The 20,968-nt window shown below is 38.0% G+C and overlaps 1 protein-coding gene across 2 annotated transcripts in view; it reads left to right on the top strand.

Annotated features, from left to right (window-relative positions):
- Nucleotides 1-15,851, top strand: part of NEGR1 (neuronal growth regulator 1) — a 622,087-nt gene extending 606,236 nt beyond the window's left edge. For both annotated transcript variants that reach the window (XM_044440795.1, XM_044440784.1), the window contains one exon: nt 15,108-15,851. In XM_044440795.1, coding sequence (XP_044296730.1) covers nt 15,108-15,238 — 131 coding nt within the window. In that variant the 3' untranslated portion in view covers nt 15,239-15,851. The remainder of the gene's footprint in view (nt 1-15,107) is intronic.
- Nucleotides 15,852-20,968: the final 5,117 nt, after the last annotated feature.

Here is a 20,968-nt window from a genome sequence, read left to right as displayed (position 1 = left end):
TAGGTGGGAAGTATGGTATGATACCAATCTGCAACTATGTATGCATGTCAAAGAGGATGAAGAAAAACAAGGCTGTGTTATAAGAAGAACCCTCAGTTGTTGATACCTTTGCCTGCATAATGGTCTTAATAAAACCCAGAATAGCCTCTTTTGTGGGTTCGGAAGAAAACACTATAATTTAATTATTTAAAGGTTAAAATATTGGGAAAATAAAAAGGTCTTTACTGAAAGGAAATAGCTGGTGCTCCAGGGACAGGTCTGGGTGGAGGAGCACTCCCAAGCTGCATACCCTGTCCTTTAGGAGGAGTGCAACCCCATCCAGAAGAGGGCAAAAATCACTAAGCTGGAACGCTGATCCACCAACAGGGCTTCTGTCTTGCCTGGATTAAGCCTCAATTTATTGGCCCTCTTCCAGCCAAGTATCCCAGCCAGACACCAATTAAGGACCGACACTGCCTCACCTGGATTAGATGTAAAAGAGAGGTACAGCTGGGTGTCATCAGCGTACTGATGATGCCACAGCCCAAAACCTCAGATGACCTATCTCAGTGGATTCATCCAGTTGTTAAAGAGTATGGGAAATAAAACTGAACCCTGCGGAACTCCATGGCAAAGTTGCCATGGTGCAGAGCCATAATCCCCCAGCACCACCTTCTGGAATCGGCCAGTCAGGTAGCTATTATGATGTAGCTACTACAAGATACTGGACTTCTGCAATTGGAGTGTCTGCAAGTCGTACTTGTCAACAGTGTACAAGGAGGCTGGTTAAGATAATGTTAATCACACCATAAATTTGAGATCTTTGACCTAGACCCTAAACCTTATTTGGAAGCTAACTCGGCCAATTCAGTGAAGTTTTGTATTTGGTTTTTATATACCGAATGACTGCTTTGGATATTATGCAGAATTTTATTTCAGAAGAAGTTTGGTAAGTTCGGTATAATTCAATTTGAGTATCTTTCAAGTCCTAATTAGAATTTAACCATGTCCCCTGTAAAAATTGATAAAAAATTTTTTGAGGATTTAAATTTTCAAATTTTGAGATTTATTTGGAGAAAAAAGAAAGCAAGGATTAAACTAAAAATGCTTCAGGAAACCAAAAAGAATGGGGGTTTGGCTTTACCGGATTGGATGTTGTACTATCAAGCGTCTATTTTAACTTGGATAGAAGAATGGATAACCTTGCGAAATAAGAGAATTTTGTATCTTGAAGGACATGATTTGCAAATGGGTTGGCATGCTTATATGTGGCATATGTGGTAAGGGTAAGTCTCATGGGACTTTTTTAAGTCACTTTATTAGAAGATCATTAATGTCAGTGTGGGAAAAGTTAAAGTCAAAATTGTATAATAAGTTACCAAGATGGCTTTTACCTATGGAAGCTTTTGTGTATCCAAATGCATTGAATTTTGAAGGGATCATAAGATATGATGATATTTTGGATAAGGATGGAGGCCTGAAACTAGATCAAGAAATACAAGAACAGGGACTCAATATCTCATGCTGGTATAAGGTGCAGATACAATCAAGATATGCTAAAGATTGTAAAATATGGGGGTTTTATAAAGACCTAACAGCCTTTGATCAAGTGATGTTAAAAACAGATGAGAAAATTCTTATAAGAATTTATGAGTTCTTACTTGACAGGAAAATGGAAGGGGAACAGGTTAAGGAAACTATGATAACATGGGCACAAAATTTTGGATATAATATTGAATTAGAAAAGTGGCAAAAGCTATAGGAGAGAAACATTAAGGTAACTTTAGCAACTTCGTATAAAGAAAATTTATATAAAATGTTTTATAGATGGTATTTGTCGCCAAATCGATTAGCCAAGATGTTTCCAAATATGTCAAACAGATGTTGGAAATGTAAACATGATGTGGGTACTTTTTATCATATGTGGTGGACTTGTGAATATGTGAAAAAGTATTGGATTAAAATACATAAATGCCTTGAGGAAATGCTACAAAAACCCTTAGCTTTTAAACCTGAAATTTTCTTGTTAGGCATTGTACCAGAAAATATTAGCAAACAAGAAATGTATTTGATACTACATTTAATCATAGCAGCGAGGATTGCGCTTGCTCAATACTGGAAGAGTGAGGAACTACCCACTGAGAAACTGATTTTAAAAAAGATTCTGGATTGTGCAGAAATTGTCAGATTGACTCTATTATTGAAGGAGAAAGAAGATACTGACTTCTATCAAACTTGGGACCTTTTTTACGATTGGCTGGAGAAATGGGACTTGGCTTAGATTTAAAGATGCCTTTAAATTTTTATAAATTGGTTTGAATATGATTATAGAATGTTTAAAAGATATGTTATAGGGGGCTGACCCAGTACGTCCGATATATCTGATGATTGATCGTTTTTTAGTTTTTAGTTTAAAATCTTAATAAAAAATGTGCAAAAAAAAAAAAAAAGAATTTAACCATGTAATTGTATGCATGTTTATTCTGAAGTAAGCCCCACTGAGTTCAGTAGAATTTACTCTTTGGTATTCAGTATTAGATTGTGACCTTAGCTCAGTTTTAGCTCCCTACACGAAACTAGAGTGAATTTCAGTATTGAATTGGTAACATGATAATATCATAGAATCACAGAATAGTAGAGGTAGAAGGAGTCATGAAGGCTGTCATGTCCAACCCTTTGCTGTTGAAGGACACCAAGTTACACATCCTGCTCAGATGGATGTCCACTTCCTTTCCAAACATCTCTAGTGTGGAAGAGCCCGCAAACATTCTAGGCAACTGGTTCCACTGTCATATTGCTCTGTCAGTGAGGAAACTTTTCCCGATATCTAGACTGAAACTGGGTTGTCACAGCTTGAATTGATTATCTGTGTCCTACACTATGGTATCTGTGAGAACAGATCTTGACCTTCATCTTTGTGACAGCCTTTGAAGTACTAATAGAGGGATATCATGTTCCCCTCAGTCTTCTCTTCTCAAGGCTGAACATGCCCAGTTTTCTCAGACTCTCCTCAAAGGGTAGTGTTTTCATATCCTGAATCATGTTGATTGCCCTCCTCTGAACCCTTTCTAATTTTCCTGCATGTTTCTTATGTCTTGGTGTCCAGAAGAAGATAGCATATTCCAGATGAGGTCTGACTAGTGAAGAGTATAGGAGAAGTACTACTTCTCATTATTTGGAAGTAATACTTCTATTAATTCATCCCAAAGTAGTGTGGTGTAGTGGTTAAGAGCATGGGACTGGGACTCAGGCAATCTGGGTTCGAGTCTCTGCTTGGCCATGGAGCCAACTGGGTGACTTTGGGCCAGTCACAGACTCTCAGCCCAGCCTACCTCACAGGGTTGTTGTTGTGGGGATAAGATGGAGGAGGAGAATGATGTAAGCTGCCTTGAGCCCTTTGTAGGAAAAAGGCAGGATATAAATCGAAAAATAAATAAATAATAAAATAAATAGCATTTGTCATTTTTGCAGCTGCATTGCATTGTTGACTCCTATTTAGCCTGTTGTTCACAGTTACTCCAAGGTCTTTTTCTTTTTCTGTTCTGGTGAGCCACATTTTCCCCATCTTGTATCAATGCCTTTGGTTTATTTTTCCTAGGTGGAGGACTTGGCACTTGTCACTATTGAATGTCACTCTGTTGCTTTCAGCCCAGCTTACAAGTTTAACAAGATCAACCTGCATCTTCATTCTGTCTTTTAGGGTGCTTGCTATTCCACCCAGTTTTGTATCATCTGCGGATTTGATTATCATCCCTTGTAAATTATTAATGATAATCTAAATCATTAATAAAGAAGTTGAGGAGCACTGCACCCAGGACTGAACCCCGTGGCATGCCACCAGTTACCTCCCTCCAGTCTGAAAAATTGCCATTGATGAGCAGGCTTTGCGTCCGAGTTAGCAGCCAATTTTGGATACACCTAATAGTTTTTCTCTCTAGTCCAGTTTTTGCTAATTTGTTTATGTGAATATCATGGGACACTATGCCTAAAGCTTTGCTAAAGTCAAAGTAGATTATATCCACAATGTTCCCTCTGTCCATTCTGGAGGATACCCAGTCAAAAAATGGGATTAAATTAGTCTGACAGGATTTAATTTTGATAAATCCATGTTGGATTCTATTAATCACTGCATTTTATTCAAGGTGCTTGCAGACTGCTTTTTTAATAATTTGCTGTAGAATATTTCCTGAGATTAATGTCAGACTAACTGAAGAATGAGAAGCTCTATACAGTCAGTGAAAACAAGACCAGGAGCTGACTGTGGCTCAGATCATGAGCTTCTTGTTGCAAAATTTAGGCTAAAATTGAAGAAAGTAGGGAGAAGCGCTAGGCCACTCAGGTATGACCTAAATCATATTCCTGATGAATATACAGTAGAGATGACAAATAGATTTAAGGAATTAGATCTGATAGATAGAGTGCCTGAAGAACTATGGATGGAGGTTCGCAACATGTACAGCAGGTAGCAACTAAAACCATCCCAAAGAAAAAGAAATGCAAGAAAGCAAAATGGCTGTCTGAGGAAGCTTTACAAATAGCTGAGGAAAGAAGGGAAGTGAAAGGCAAGGGAGAAAGATACACCCAATTAAATGCAGAATCGCTAGAAGAGATAATAATGCCTTCCTAAATGAACAGTGTAAAGAAATACAAGAAAACAATAGAATAGGAAAGCCTAGAGATCTCTTCCAGAAAATTGGCGATATGAAGGGAAAGGTTTCATGCAAAGATGGGCATGATGAAAGACATAAATGGCAGGGACCTAACAGAAGCAGAAGAGATTAAGAAGAGGTGGCAATACTACACAGAAGAACTATACAGGAAAGAGCTTAACGTCCCTGATAACCATGATGGGGTGGTCACCAACCGCGAGCAAGACATCCTGGAATGTGAAGTCAAATGGGCCTTAGGAAGTCTGAGCAACAACAAAGCTAGTGAAGGACACAGTATTTCAGCTGAGCTATGCAAAATCCCAAAAGACAATGAAGTAAAAGTGCTACACTCAATATGCCAGCAAATTTGGAAAACTCAACAGTGGCCACAGGATTGGAAAAGGTCAGTTTACATTCCAATCCCAAAGAAGGGCAGTGCCAAAGAATGTTCAAACTACTGCACCATTGCACTCATTTCACATGCTAGCAAAGTTATGATCAAAATCCTACAAGCTAGGCTCCAGCAGTATGTGGACTGGGAATTACCAGAAGTACAGGCAGGGTTTTGAAGAGGCAGAGGAACTAGAGATCAAATTGCCAACATACGCTGGATCATGGAGAAAGCTAGGGCATTTCAGAAAAACATCTACTTGACTTACATATTCATTGACTATGCTAAAGCCTTTGAATGTGTGGATCACAACAAATTGTGGCAAGTCCTTAAAGAAATGGGTGCACCAGTCCATCTTATTTGTCTCTTGAGAAACCTATATGCAGGTCAAGAAGCAACAGTGACAACTGGACACGGAACCACTGATTGGTTCAAAATTGAGAAAGGAGTTCGGCAAGGCTGTATACCTAATTCACTTATATGCAGAGCACATCATGTTAAATGAATCACACGTTGAAATTAAGATTGCTGGGAGAAATATCAACAACCTCAGATACGCAGATGATACCACTCAATGGCCAAACATGAAGAGGAACTAAAGAGCCTCTTGATGCAGATGAAGGAGGAGAGGGCAAAAAGTGACTTGAAACTCAACGTTAAAAAACCTAAGATCATGGCATACGGTCCCATCACTTCCTGGCAAACAGATGGGGAAGAAATGGAGGTAGTGACAGATTTTATTTCCTTGGGCTCGAAGATCACCGCAGATGGGGACTGCAGCCAAGAAATTAAAAAATGCTTGCTTCTTGGGAGGAAAGCTATGGCAAATCTAGACAGCACACTAAAAAGCAGAGACATCACCCTGCCAACAAAAGGCTATGGTTTTCCCAGTTGTACTGTTTGGCTGTGAAAGCTGGACCATAAGGAAGGCTGAGCACTGAAGAATTGAGACCTTTGAATTGTGGTGCTGGAGATGAATTGGACTGCAAGGAGATCAAACCAGTCAGTCTTAGAGGACATCAACCCTGACTGCTCTTTAGAACGCCAGATACTGAAGATGAAACTGAAATACTTTGGCCACCTAATGAGAAGGAAGGACCCCCTGGAGAAGAGCCTAATGCTGGGAACAATAGATGGCAAAAGAAGAAGGGGACGGCAGCGAAAGAGGTGGCTAGATGGAGTCACTGAAGCAGTCAGTGTGAGCTTAAGTGGACTCTGGGGGATGATGGAGGACAGGAAGGCCTGGAGGAATGTTGTCCATGGGGTCATGATGAGTCAGACACGACTTTGCGACTAACAACAACATGGATTTCTAATAATATTAGTATTTTGTCTAACATTATAGTTGTTATTACTTATTTGATTCCTACACCTCCAAGTAGCCAAAGTTTTCCAGGCAGCTCACAGGAATTAAATTTTATAATACAGCATTTTTAAAAGCATAATCTAAAAGCTTATGACATAAAAATTTAAAACAAGACAAAACAAGTATACAAATCATAGCACTAAGACCTAATAAAAGATTCATTGTATGGCATAAAATTTTAGAATCCTATTACTTCATACTTATGGCATATTGGAATTTGATGAAACTTGAATGTTGATGTAACTCAGAGCATGAAAGTGGCACAGAGACCACCTAGTTCAGTATTCCCAGACTTGGTTGTGTAATTTAATTTCCATAAGTCACAGTGAGCATGGCCAATTATCAGGAATCCTGGGAGTTGAAGTCCCAAGCATCTGGAAGACACCAGGTCAGAGAAGCTGACCTAATAGCATGTAGTAGGAAGTGCCATAAATCAGCCCACATCGATGCACACACAAATCTTTCTATAGAATAACATGAATTGCCCAAATTCTAGTGTGCATGAAGAATACAAATTCTATACCCAAATTCTTGGGTAAGTATTTGCATTCATGCTAATACATAGAGCTTCTGCCTTATCACTGTCAGGGGCAGATTTGTGGGCCGATGTCTCTGTGTTTATGGTTTTATTCATTAACTCAGTCCTGGAGGTCCCTAAGCAACAAGGGTGGTTTAAGACAGCAGGCAGTTTTCTTGTGATTTCTTTCCCTCTTCATCTGTTGCTTCTTTTTAAGGCAATCTCACCATGGACAGGAGCTTTGTAGAACCACATCCTTACCCCACACTGTGATTTGAAAGATAATGATCTGTCTTTGTTAGTCCCACAGCGTTCTATGCACATGGCCCTAGTAGTTAGTGTAGCACACTAAATGATACTGAGAGTCCTTTTTAACTCATGCCATGTGAGGTGTCAGCCTTTGCAGACCATTTCTATTGTGATCCATGTGTTCTCTTTGTTAATAGTTATTCCTGCTGGCTGCTGCAAGGTCTGACTTTAAGCTCAGTTTTCAAAGAGTGTATCCAGCATTCACAACATGTAGAGTTCTGAATACATTCATCATACAGTGGTGAATCTCAGTTGGCAAGATCTCTTCAGCTGTGAGAAATTTAATTACTGTTTTCTAGGCAAAATGTGCATCCATGGTAGTTGTCATCTGGTTGTGTTCCCCTTTGGAATACAGTGTAGCAGCAGTGTACAGTTGTGTTCCCCTTTGGAATACAGTGTAGCAGCAGTGTATGTGTGTGGGGGGAAATACCTTTCTTGGAAATACTCTGAAATATATCCACTCTATTGTTGGTATAATCTGCTACTCCAGTGATTAATATTATTAGAGAAATAAAAGGGTATGTTTTTCAAACACAGCTTAACAGCCATGAAGAAATATCCAAGAAATATGGCATGGTTGCAAGCCTGACAGGCTATAACCAGGTTGATTAGCACCAGTGGCAGGTAGTAGCTATTTCTGGTGTCCCTCTAGTGCAGACCTTGCTTGGGTAGACTGGAGGAAGTGGACACAAGGCTGTTCATTCACTCAAGGACTGAAGCATGATTAACATGCCATAAACTGTATCAGGGCAGTCCTTGCCCACATTATTGGCAATCTATTTCACAGGGTAAGCCCGATGACCAAGGGGACTTATCTTGGGATAATGAATGATGGGTGTGTCATCAGCACCTTTGGACTGCTTATCAAGTACTCCTGAACCAGCTGGAATTTGCAGTTAGCAGTTAGCTGCAAAAAGTGCCAGTGACCTGGCTCTGAAACAGTAAGATCTTTCTTCTGAGCTGGGGATGAGGCAGAGAAGGGGCAGTCAGACATACATCTAATACAGCTTTTTGTGTACTCTACCAACGTTTTTAGCCCATGAAGTATAACCTTCTCTTCTGGGATAGCCTGAAGAATGGTAGATACCTAACACACAGGTACTAGCTAAAGTAATTTAACATTATTTTTAAGGAAATTAAAAGGCCAGATGTCCCCAAAAATTATTTCACCAAAAGCTCTGTATTAGGACCAATTCTTTTTAACCCTTTTATAAACAAAGTGGAATTAGGAGTAAGCAGGGAAGTGGCCAAGTTAGTTGATGACACCAAACTATTTAAGATGATTAAAAACAAAAGGGATTATGAGGAATTGGCAAATGAAATTCAATATAAGCAAGTGTACAGTAATGCATATTGGGGCAAAAAGTGCCAACTTCAAGTATAGGCTGATGGGATCCAAGTTGGCAGTGACTGAGCAAGAAAGTAGTAGTAGTGGAAAGTTCAGTGAAAGTTTTGTCCTTATGTGCAGCTGCTGTGAAAAAAGTGAACTCCATATTAGGCAGAATTAGAAATGGAATGGAAAGTAGAGCTGCCAAGATTGTACCCACCTCATACAAATCCTTCGTGCCACCACACTTGGAATATTGTGTTCATATCTGGTCACCTTCTCTCAAAAGGGACATTGTTGAGTTGGAAAAGGTACAGAGAAAGGGGGAAGAAAAATTATCAGTGAGCTGCAACAGCTCCCGTATGAGGATCAGCTATGACAACTGGGACTGTTTGACTTAGAGAAAAGGCAAGTAGGAGGAGACATGATAGTGGTCTTTGAAATAATGCATGATGTTTAGAAAGTAGAGAGGGGGGCATTTTTTCCCCTCTTCCATAACACTAGAACCCAGGGTCATCCCATTAGCTGATTGATGAAAGGTTTAGGGTACATAAAAGGAAGCACTTCACACAACATATAACTAAACTATGTACATAAAAGGAAGCACTTCACACAACATATAACTAAACTATGTACATAAAAGGAAGCACTTCACACAACATATAACTAAACTTATTTCAAAATAAGAGAGAATGCATTTAATTTGGGATACCAACAATACATATCAAGGATAAAGTTAAAGAAAGTATCTGGGACTTCATGCAAAATTGAAGTCAGAGCTTGATCTGCATCTCTACTTTCTTTAACTTTATCCTTGATATGTATTGTTGGTATCCCAAATTAAATGCATTCTCTCTTATTTTGAAACTTGATTACCAAAATAATCAAGTTTTAACCAAGCTTTACAGAAAAGCTTGGTTATCTCCAGAGAACTTTTGTGGAGGTTTACTGAGTCACATTGCTCAATTGTTAAATTATTAAAGTACTGTTAAACAATAAAGCCACAATAACTGATAGTCACTGCCCTAAATGTGAATAGGAGATAAATGGAACTGGATGTTGCTTTTAAAGTTTCACCAGAAGTCAGTTTATATTCTTGGTCACTAAAAAGCAATATGCAAAATGCTTGGTGATGCCGAGCCCAGTTCACAGGTGCTGTTTTTTAACTGCTTAAAAATAATCTGGCTGCTTTTGAATAAACCACGCTGCACACAGAAGTAATCTTGCAGCCATGTCTGAGATAACTTCATCCCCCACTACCATGCTAATGATCCCATTGGAGTGGACAGACCAAGCATAGATGAGCATTTTGTTTTGATTCAGTCAGAATGACCTGTTTGCCTATCCCTGTGCTTGTGTTTGCAATTAAAAAAGTACACTCAAGAAAAAGGAAAGACTTTAGTCAACAAGGGAGGGTGATGGAGTATACATTTGGGTGCTGATTTAAAAATGTACACACAGATGCACTGTTTTCATATTAGAATACCCCCCCCCCCAAAAAAAACCTTTGCACTCAGGAATGGAAAATAAATGAACTGAGTTTCAAGGTGAAAATTAGTGAAACTCAATGATATGGAGCATCACTGTTTCTCTCATTTCTAGGACAGATCTTTCTTGTGTCTGTGAGTACAATTGGAGACGAGTGTCCCAATGCAGATCAAGTATTAGTATGCTTGCCAGGCCTCAGATGAGACTATTGAATTCCTACTGCCACCTCTTCTCTAAAGTTTTGATACCTTGAATTCCTTCATGATACCATGTAGATGAAGAAATTGTCAGTTAGATAAACCTGTATATTTAACCACCTCATACAAGTATCTCATGCCCTTGTTTTACTTCCATGAAGCAATTTACCACTTGATGATGGGCCAAACATTCCAGCTCTTTGGAGTCTGTATTGTACCACAGTTATCGTGCAAAAGATTTTACTTTCTACCTTTTCATCACCTAGCAAGTATTTAAGATCACATAAAACTGCATCAGAGGGATTATTGTTTTTTAAAAAAAACCAAGTTTCCTAAACGTATGCAACAATAAAACAAGTAAGCAAAAAAGATGCTTTATAACCTTAAGAACAAAGAAAATAACCAGACTTTAACAGAAAGTGTTGTATAGACATGTTTTAGAGCACAAAATATAATCCAAAATGTTACATATAACACTGAGAAATTTTCCCCATTAGCTATGGGCTGAATTCATGTTATCATTTCTATGAAAGGCTTGGAGGCAGACAATACAGTGGCCCGGAGAGAAACCCTGAAGATTAATACTTAACTCAACAGCCAAGTACAGAGGGCCCTGCAATGAATGATGTTTTAACAAAAATAAGAAATTACTGTAAACCCAAGAGAACACTGTTTTTAAGAGTTTTGTAGTACCTTAGCAACTAACCAATTTACTTCAGTATGAGCTTTTGTGAACACTGGCCATAAGAAGCATGAAGTCTTGAGCTCAAATTGGCAAATTGGCCACTGTAGCTTCTTTTCACTATGATTGTATGAATCTGGCTATAATGTGATGAAAAGAAACCTTTGTCCTTGTTAATATCACTGGAAATAAAGTCTTTTTCCATGTATAGTGCAGTAGGGCATTGCTGATCACCCTGAAAAGGTTACTCAGCAGCTATAACAGATTTCACAACACAGAAATAGAAAATAACCAGATCTTCTGGCAGACCCAGATACCAACTCTGTCCCCAGCAGCCAGAGTGGAATTGTCAGTTTATCTATTTTATCTTGATCTATGTTGTAAGCCATCCAGAGATGCAAGTAATGGACAGCATACAAATTTTATAAATAAATAAGCATCTACTCTGACAGCACTGTTACAGGACTGAATAACACCATCCACAACACCAGAAGTTAATGTAAATTTTGTATGTGTACAATATATATACCTCATCCTCTTCCAAGGTGATAACATGTCATAATTTCCCAACAGTGCCCTGTTATTTTCCAAAAATGGTGATCTGAAGAAAAAATGGACATAAATGGCCATCAGGAATGGCCCATTCAAGAACCAGTAGGGAATGTATTAATCGCTCAGGACATTCTGAGAATGACCTTAAGGTTATTCTTGAAGAGAGGAATTTCAAGGGCAAATATCAGCATAAAATTACTGAAGTACAATTTAACTTTATTTATTGTAAAGATATTGTAAAGGTAATGTGAAATACACCATCTACACCATTGTGATGCACTTTGCAGTATGATATATGCCATAATTTGCCAGCAATAGCCTACTGCATTCAATAAATAGGCCAGTCACTACACAAAGAATAGAAAGAGATTTCAAAAGTGGATATCAATACAAAATTGCTGAAGCACAATTTATCAAGAAATTCACTCTTTCTTGTGATTTGAACAAGGTCAAAGGTATTTTTTCATATAGCATATCTGAATTGGCTCACTTCTGGAATGATGCCTGTGTTAGTCTTTAAGATGCCAAAAGTCTCTTGTTGCTTATTGCAACAAACTGGCTCGACAGCCCCTTCTGGACATTGGGTGCTAGGGTTACTGGTTCTGGTTTCATTCTCCTTGTGCAGAAACACTGGCAGAAATATTCATTGGTTAATTAACAAGATTTCGGTGCCACCCAGAAACAGAACTGGGCAGTTTGCAATAATGTATGTAATGTAACAGACCAGATATTTTTCAGACCTGAAAGAAAAGCACCAGCCTGTGAGTTTGGGGTCACTGAGGATCATATACAGTCACAGCCAAAATCGTGACTGATTACTAAATGATCTCCTTAGCAGGTATGACCTTGCTGAGATCATACCTGCAAGTGTTACCCTTTATTGTATTTTAATTGGCTATTGTGAGGTTTTATGACATAAAATCTATGTTGATTGTTGGTTGTTTTTATAATTGCTGCTTTTGTTAAATTACTACTATTTATTTTATTGTGTATATGTTGTCTTATAGTACATCTTGTAATCCTTCCTGAGAGCCATTTTGGTTAAAGGGGCATGATAGAAATCTAATAAAAGCTTCTTTGTGATTCTGGAGGCCAAAAATGGATTTTGGCAAATTGGATTAGGTGGGGAAGCCTGCTGATCTGTGTTTTTTCAACACACCACAGGGCAGACACAAATGCCACATTCTGCCTTTTGGGATTAAGTCAACTAGTGATGTGCTTCAGGTAAAGAATGATGAGACATTTGGAGACAATTGTTTCATTGTGTAAATGGTTATTAATCTGAAACTGATCTCTCTTGTTTATTTACACACATGTATGTTGTATTATTTATGTTTTATTGTGCATACTTCACTTTGGAATTATTTTATAATGAAAAGCAGGAGATATGTTTAAATAAATAAATTAAATAAATCATCCGCATCAGACCGGAATCCCAGCTTAGTTGCACTAACACACTATGGGATTCCTGAATGGTTCCTGATCAAGAGGATGCTGAAAACAACTGTTTTCTGTCCAACTGTTTCTGAAGGAACAACTGTTCCTTCCCCATGTATTGGACTACAGCTTGCTATGTAACACTGAGCCCGAGGCAAAGTAGTGCAATTACAGAAACAAACAACTAAAAAACTTTACTGTGATGGCATATGTGGGCCACTGATACTCTCATTTCTCTGTAAGTGCTGCCTACCTGGAGATAGATTCTACTATAGATAGCTACCATAAGTTGCCATGTGCATACCAAGGGGAAACACCTGCACATGTGAGACAGAGAGGCAGGTCTGGTCTATACTGACCAGGGTGAACACACTATATGTGACATCACACATATTTGCATACAGCAGAATGTGCAAGTACCAACAAACCATGAACAGGTAAAAGAGCACATCGTCACAACCACTGGGAACCAGCTACTACATTTTACTACTAGTACACCAGGGCTCTGTCCTGGGGCCGATCCTGTTAAATCTTTTCATCAACGACATGGAAAAGTGGTGAACAGTCTGCTGATCAAATACACAGACAATAGTAAAACTGGGGCAGTGGACACAACTGAGGAGCAGGTATTCCAGGTCCAAAAGGATCTGGACAGACTATGGGAGTGGTGTGCAATGTGGATAAGTGCAAGGTCTTGCACTTGACGCGTAGGAATGGGTGTCATAAGTACAGGTTAGGACACAAGTGGCTGGAGAGCAGCATTTGAGAAAGGGATCTTGGGGTGCTGGTTGACTGCATACTAAACATGAGTTAGCAGTGTGATGCAGTAGTCAAGAGGGCGAATGCCATCCTTGGTTGCATTGGCAGTAGCGTGGCTTCTAGATCGAAAGAGGTATTACTACCACTCTGTACGACTCTGGTATGCCTGCAACTGGAGTACTGTGCTCAGTTCTGGGCTCCACATCATAGGAAGGATATAGCCGGGTTAGAGTCAGTGTAGTGTAGGGCCACAAGGATGGTGGCGCAGATTGCAGGGAAAGCCATATGAGGTGAGACTGAAGGAACTGGTTCTCTTCAGCCTGGAGAAGAGGAGACTCGGAGGGAATCTGTTAGCAACATATAGCTAGGTGAGGGGGTGGCACACGGAGGTGGGTAGAGATCTGTCCTCCCCTGCAGATGAGGGAAGGATGTGCTCCAACAGAGGCAAGCTCAAGGAACCAAGTTTCATTTTGGGTGCCAGGAAGTACTTCCTGACAGCTAGGACCTTAAGGCTTCCATGGGAGGTGGTTGAAGCCCCATTGGTGAGAGTGTTCAAGGATAGGCTAGACATGCACATGGTAGGCATGTCATGAAAGGAGCTGGCTAGAGCTGGGAGTCAGACTAGAAGGCCGGGAGACCCCTTCTGACTCACTCTGTTTCGATATCCATACATCTAAAATTAAAAACAGAAGACGCACACAGCAGGTGTACATACCTGAATAATATAAGATCTGTTTATATAAGAGGTTTATGCAGGACCTACATGGTATACTAAATAAGGCCAGTGGTAAAAAATATATTCTACTGGATGAAGTGGCAGCAAACTTTGACCTACAGTTATTAACAATGTTATTTTTCATTGTAGTTTTGTTTGCTGAAAATATTTGGTTTCAGTCAAATGAGTTTATTTATAAAGAAAATCCTGAACTGGAGCAATGTAGTATTGTGATGGAACCACTTTAAGACCACTAGGTCCAGGAAGGGATATACTTGTTCAGGTTCAAGGGAAAGTTATAGAAGGGAACAAACTTATAGAATAACCCTATTTTGTCATAGTAAAGAATTAAGTCAGTCAGCTCTTAGGCTTGAAGCTAATAGACTCTTATTGGCCTGTAGTGTTTGACATCAAAGAAACATGCTCCCATCTCCAGGATTCCAAAAGAAACAGAGTGGAAATAGAATATGTATTCCCTTATTAGAAAGTAATGTGTGAACCAGCCCTTATCAAATACATATACCATGAAACCTTGCCTACAGCAGTTCACATAGTTACAAAATTAGCTGTGCAAAAGTATACTTTCTCTGATGCATTTCTTATTTTTCAGCTAGGGTTTGCTGCTGGTTCCTAGTTTACTCTGTTGTTGCAATAATCCTAGCTTATAGTTTTTTGTTTTTAAAGTAGAGTACTGAAATTGCAGAAATAGTTTAACTAATCTCTGTTCTTCTCTTTCCAGCTCCAAGTACAACTCAGCTTGGGATCACTGGGAATGCTGAAGTTCTATTGTCCTGCTGGTACCTTGTGTTGACACTGTCCTCTTACACCAGCATAATGTACCTGAAGAACATCATTCTACAATTAATGTAAAGAACCATGAAAAGCTTTTAAGGATTCTTTGAAAGTGCTGATGACTGGATCCAATCTGGTAGAGTTTGTTAAAAAGCGGCGTGGGATATAATCAACAGTGCTTATATGGGGATGATCGCCTTCTGTAGAATTGCTCATTATGTAAATACTTTAATTCTCTCTTTTTTATTAGCTGCATTACCTTGTGAAGAAGTACACTTTGTCCTTTCCTTTCCTTTTCTTTCCTTTTTTTTTCTTTTTCAAAAGACGTGAAAGCTCTGAAATTACTTTTACGGGATATTAATTGTGAGTTCATGTTTGTACTCTATAACTTTTCAAAACATTCAGTCATGGTCTGCTGACTTGCAGACTGTAGTTTACATAAAAAGAACCCAAATGTTGCAGTTAAAAACATGACCTTTAAGGCTGCAATACAAGCATTTACTTCCCGCTTTAAATAAGATTATATCTTCATTGACACAGAATTTTTTTACTTTTCTCTTTTTACAGAAAAAGCTAAATGATATTGCCTTCATTTCATTTCTTCAAAAATATAACACATATCTAGATTTTCTTCTAGCATGATACTCAGAATTCAAGAATGAGCCTTGCAATATGACTGCACTGTGCAGTTATGCTATGATTTTTATTTTATTGTAAGTTCAGCATGGGTGTGCCTTCATAAGATACTGTTTTTCTCTTCCTCTCAAACAAATGGGAGATAGATATATTTTGGTAGATGCTAAGCTCAAATGTACCGAATCTCTTCTTAAGGACAAAGGTGCTATTGGTTGTAAAATGCATACCACCGGTGGGGTAAAGAAACTACTGCAAACACTGAGCACAGCAGAAAGAGTAACTAGGTGGTAACTTACAACATATATTACAAATCTGTACAAAACAGCAGATATCTCTCCAAGACTGCTTTGTGAATGTAACAATTTTTTTTCTTTTTCATTCCAGTTCAGACTTTTTAAAAGGCAGCAGAGAAGTGACCACCCCTTTATTTTATTGTATTTTTATAATCAGTGGCAAGTTCTATGTGTCAGTGTTGTTCTCCATTTTGAATTTATAATGTATCCGTTTGGTTCACTTATAGAATATAGTGCTTAGGTCTAAAAAATATTCTTAGAAGAGTAAGAATTTTCATCATAGAAAAGTTTCTAAAATGCACACTTGTGCACTCACATGCACATAAGTATTCACAATCATTCAAATACATGTACTTTTCTACTTAGAACATACTGTTACGTGCCACCACTACGTAAATACTTTCCTAAAGTAAATTTTCATTAACATTAAAGCAGTGTTTTTCCTCCTACGTAACATATAGCTCCTCCACCACCCAAATGCCTGCTATGGGTGAATCTCATAATATAGCCACATTTCTACTTGTTATGGCAGTGGTGGAGCTAGAGATTTGTGGTGAAATCCTGCAAATCAGTCTTTCCTGGTATCATTTGGATATTTTGGACTACAACTCCCAGTACTCCTTATAATTGCCCACATTGGCTGGTGCTACTGTGTATTGAAGTCCAAAATATCTGGAGGATACCAGGTTGGAGAAAGTCTGTTGTAAATATTGTGTTACAATATCACTGTTGTATACAATATGGGAAGGGTTTCAGGAACATGCATATTGATACAAGAACTTTTCATGCTAGTGAAAGTATGTTTAATAACGGACAGTGAACAGGCTATGAGACAGCTCTTTTCTCACTCATAAATTATGTTAGATTCAGCTTGAGAGGAACCATAAAACATTTCAAATGTTGCATTCTACATATCCATTTGTAAGACTGTCAACCTTGTGTACCTATTTCAGCATAACCACTGTACTTTCTCCTCCTTCTAATGTTCCAGTTTCCAAATTCTCCAAATTCTGCTTCAGTTCAAATTTGTATTAAAATTAACAAGGGACAAAAATGACACTTGAAAAATGGGGGAATAGAATATACGAAAATGTCACCCTTATGCGAAATAAGTACATGTCTAAGTACTGGTTCCTCCACAAGAACAAGTGAGGAATTGTTCTTTGCTGCTGAATCGAGAATGTATTTGTTTTCCCATAGGATGAGCGATAATTACTTGTCTCTTTCACTGAGACCTACACAGCAAAGTACAATGAGTCAGGTTGCTGGTGAGTTATTGTATTTCAGAATGTGTTTCTGTAGACACCAAGATCTTAAAGAACAATTTAGTGATGTCCCAGAAAGGCATAGTTGAAGCTACAGTGCTTTATATTTGAGTAAGTTTCAACAGTAGCTCACAATAAATATATTATGAAACAATTTAATCACCCATTCTTAACCCTATAAAAGCTGGAGGAGTTTGTTGACAGTTAACATCCATGCACTGACAATTCTTAATCTTACAAATACAATTGATTGACTGCATAGTCTAAATTCATCAGCATTTTTAATTTCACCATCACAAAATGTTCCCTTGTACACACTTAAACAGTTTGTTCTCAAAGCACTGTCACTATTGTCTCTAGGTCACAAATGAATCAGCTTAGACATAACATTAGAATCAGCTAAGACTACATTATATATTGCTTTAGTTCTTTGTTACTGCTTGTTATTTATTTTACATAAATAAAATGTTGATAGATTAGGAAAGGAATCTAGTTTAACCTGAAGATGGCTTAGAAACAGTAATGCTATTTTGAAAGTATTTGATAATAGGACAATATTGTTTAATCATTTGGATTCATAAATGACAGATCTATTGCTGCTGCACATATGGCAACAGAACTTTTGGTTGATCTGGTGCAATATGCTGATATTTGGTGTGACTAGACAGACATTCAGGTTTGCTGGGGCAACAGGAGACACCAGTAACTTGCAATTGCTCTTTTTGCCATTCTTTATAATGGGGGTTTTATAACAGGATGAGGGGACTTGTTTTTCTGTCCCCTGTAGAACGTTCCAAAGATCCACAGAAAACTGCATAGTGAGGCACTTATGCTTTCTATTCTCCCTGCAACTTTGAATATCTGGAACCTCCTTCTCTATTCTTTCTTGTATTGCAGCTTTAAAGTTCTAGAATGCATTTGAAAGAACAGTGTTGCAGAAAGTATTAGCTCTGACAGTACTCTCTTAAGAGCAAGGAACAATTCAAAGATACATTGAAAACAAAGAATACCCAGAATTGCGTCTGGCATACTCAAAGAATTGTTTTGATTAATTTGCTCATTCAGTTTTTCTAATCAAGTTAACTGCCTTCAAGATCCTTCCCCAGCACATGGAGTCTGATGATTCCTGCAGCAAAACAGGGTGATATTTTATTTTTACTACTATTACAACTGAAAATAAATGTGATAAAAGGATTAGGAATGTTTTTTCTTTTTGCGGGAATTCCTATCAATATAGCAGGTGAAATATTAGTCCAATGTTCTGTCCATTCTCTGAATTTTCATTTGCAATTAGTGGCTGCAATTTCTTCTTAAATGCATAAGTCCACAGTTGGGAAAAAAACCTGTGTGAACTTCCTTGCTTGTTCAAGAGAGGTGATCTTATGTACAAAGCAGGAGCTCAGTCCTATAAATATGTACTGTGAATTGGGGCTGGCTCAGTAAGTGCTTTCCAGATTAGCTCCACTGGGGTTCCTTTTGAAAACAGCCAAGAGCTGAATCCTGTCAAGACAGACACGTGTAGATCGTTTTGCACTGACTAGTCCCATTTAAACAAAATAGCATGTGTCTCTCTGTATATAGAATTAGTCCCAATGAAAATTCTATTCTTCTTTGGTAACCTTTTTCTATATGATCATTGTACAATTTGGAATTTACTGGGAATTGATGTGGATTGTGTTGGTTGTTAGGAATTACAATAACATTTTACAGAGTCTATTAGTCCTTATACTATGGGTATGTTTGTTTTCTTCTGTTCCTTACATGATAATCTCTGATCATCTAGTTGATATCATTGCTGTTCATATTTTTAATTGACCACAATTATATTTCTCCCAGTCATGGAAAAATATGAAAAATAAATGGATTAGCTCAAGTGATAAAACTGAGAACTTCTTATACATAAAATGTCCCAAACGTTGAATAGTTAAGGTTGTGACAATCTGTTTGACCAATTAGGACACTTAACTATGATTGTGTTGTTTCCAGATTAACCTATAGAAGAATTGGGGTTGCAATGAATGTGTTCTAGATAGTGATGCTGGTTGAAGTTAGGAATGTCCCACTATGACTAATATGAATGGTGTTTGTAAGAGATTAACTGGGAGTGTAGCTATTCAAAATAGAAATAGAAATACATAGATTTCTCTGTTCTCTATTATTTGAAGTTATATTCTGTTTCAGATATATAAGTGTTGAAATCACCACCACTAAAGCGGGGGATTTTTTGCACATTGAGACTCGATGCTCGACATTATGCTGACCAAAATACTCATCTTCCCCATACAACTGTGTGCACTTAAGAATGTGTATACCAAAATATGTATTTACATGGATAAATAATATGCCTTAATGTTTCAGTATGCACTTAGCCTATTCCAGTCTGAGGAAAATAGACCATATTTCATAATTTCAAGTGGAAACATTTGTTTTTGAAAAGATCATTTTATCCCCTAAAAGGGCATTTAACACTTTTAATATTATTGTGCCAGGTAAACAGTCTCAGAAACTCAAGGCCATGTTGGAACTATGAGATTACAGGTGGGCAGACTATTTTTAATGATTATTGTTTAATCTAGGTTCATTTAACTCTGTTGGCATTTTGTGATTGCTTTGACTAAGTAAGGTGATGGATTGAAACTGGAAATTATGATAATCCACAAAACTTTCATGGTATCAATCCTTGCTAGCAGATAATCATATGATGTCAATGCGGTTGTTCAAAATGTGGCCCATCAGTATAAATATAGTCCACTAATCATAATTTGTAGAGGCTGGCCAAAAACAAAAAACTCTTTTGATTTTGATGTCTCTATAGAATGGCAGAAACAATGTGAATATACTGGACTAAAAGGACTGAGTTCAGATAACTTGATATAATACACACGCAAGGGCTGAGTCCAAGTTGTCCTTGAATTATCGTACTGACTAAACCCAGTTGAGCTACAAACTATGGCTTGTTAACCACAAACAACCCCTGAAGAAAACCCAATTTGTTGGGTTTTTATTATTATTATGAGCTGTGGGTTGTTCAGTATGACTTGTTATTTTGGTTAGGTTCAGACCCATGTTTGACCCACATTTCAGCAATGAATTGTTTAATGACAACCTATGCTCAGCCCCTTAGTATGAGTTATTAAGTTGTCTGAACTTAGTCAATATGTAGGTAATGGGCTACATTTGGCTTGATGTTCAGCCATGGTTCTCACCATGATGGAATATCTCCTGTAATTGTTAAAGGAAGTACTGTGAGTATAAAAATAAGGTAAATTTATTTCACTTCCATTTGTAAAGAGTTCACTGGTGATCCCTCTGTGCATTTTTAAGCACAATTTCTTCTTCATCTTTCAACAAGACTTCTTTCCTGGTTTTAATTCTCTTTGCAATGTGGGCAAGGATACTGTGGTAGGAGAAATGAACCAGTGATAGAATTAGACTCATTAGAAGCAGAAGCCAATAAAATGGGACTATGATAAAATTAGAGTTGTATGAGGCAGAAGTGTGCTTTTCAAAGAATGTATGCTCTTTTTTCAAAACATCTCTAGAAGTTTGTAATGGTGTTGATGACTTAAGCATGCGAAGCAGAGAGCTTCCATACAACATTGTGCCTGATTTGA

This window comes from Varanus komodoensis, unplaced genomic scaffold (genome assembly GCF_004798865.1).
Source record: "Varanus komodoensis strain SLA01 unplaced genomic scaffold, ASM479886v1 scaffold1, whole genome shotgun sequence".
Taxonomy (NCBI): domain Eukaryota; kingdom Metazoa; phylum Chordata; class Lepidosauria; order Squamata; family Varanidae; genus Varanus; species Varanus komodoensis.
Note: the sequence above shows the minus strand (reverse complement) of the source record. Positions and strands in the feature narration are given on the sequence as shown.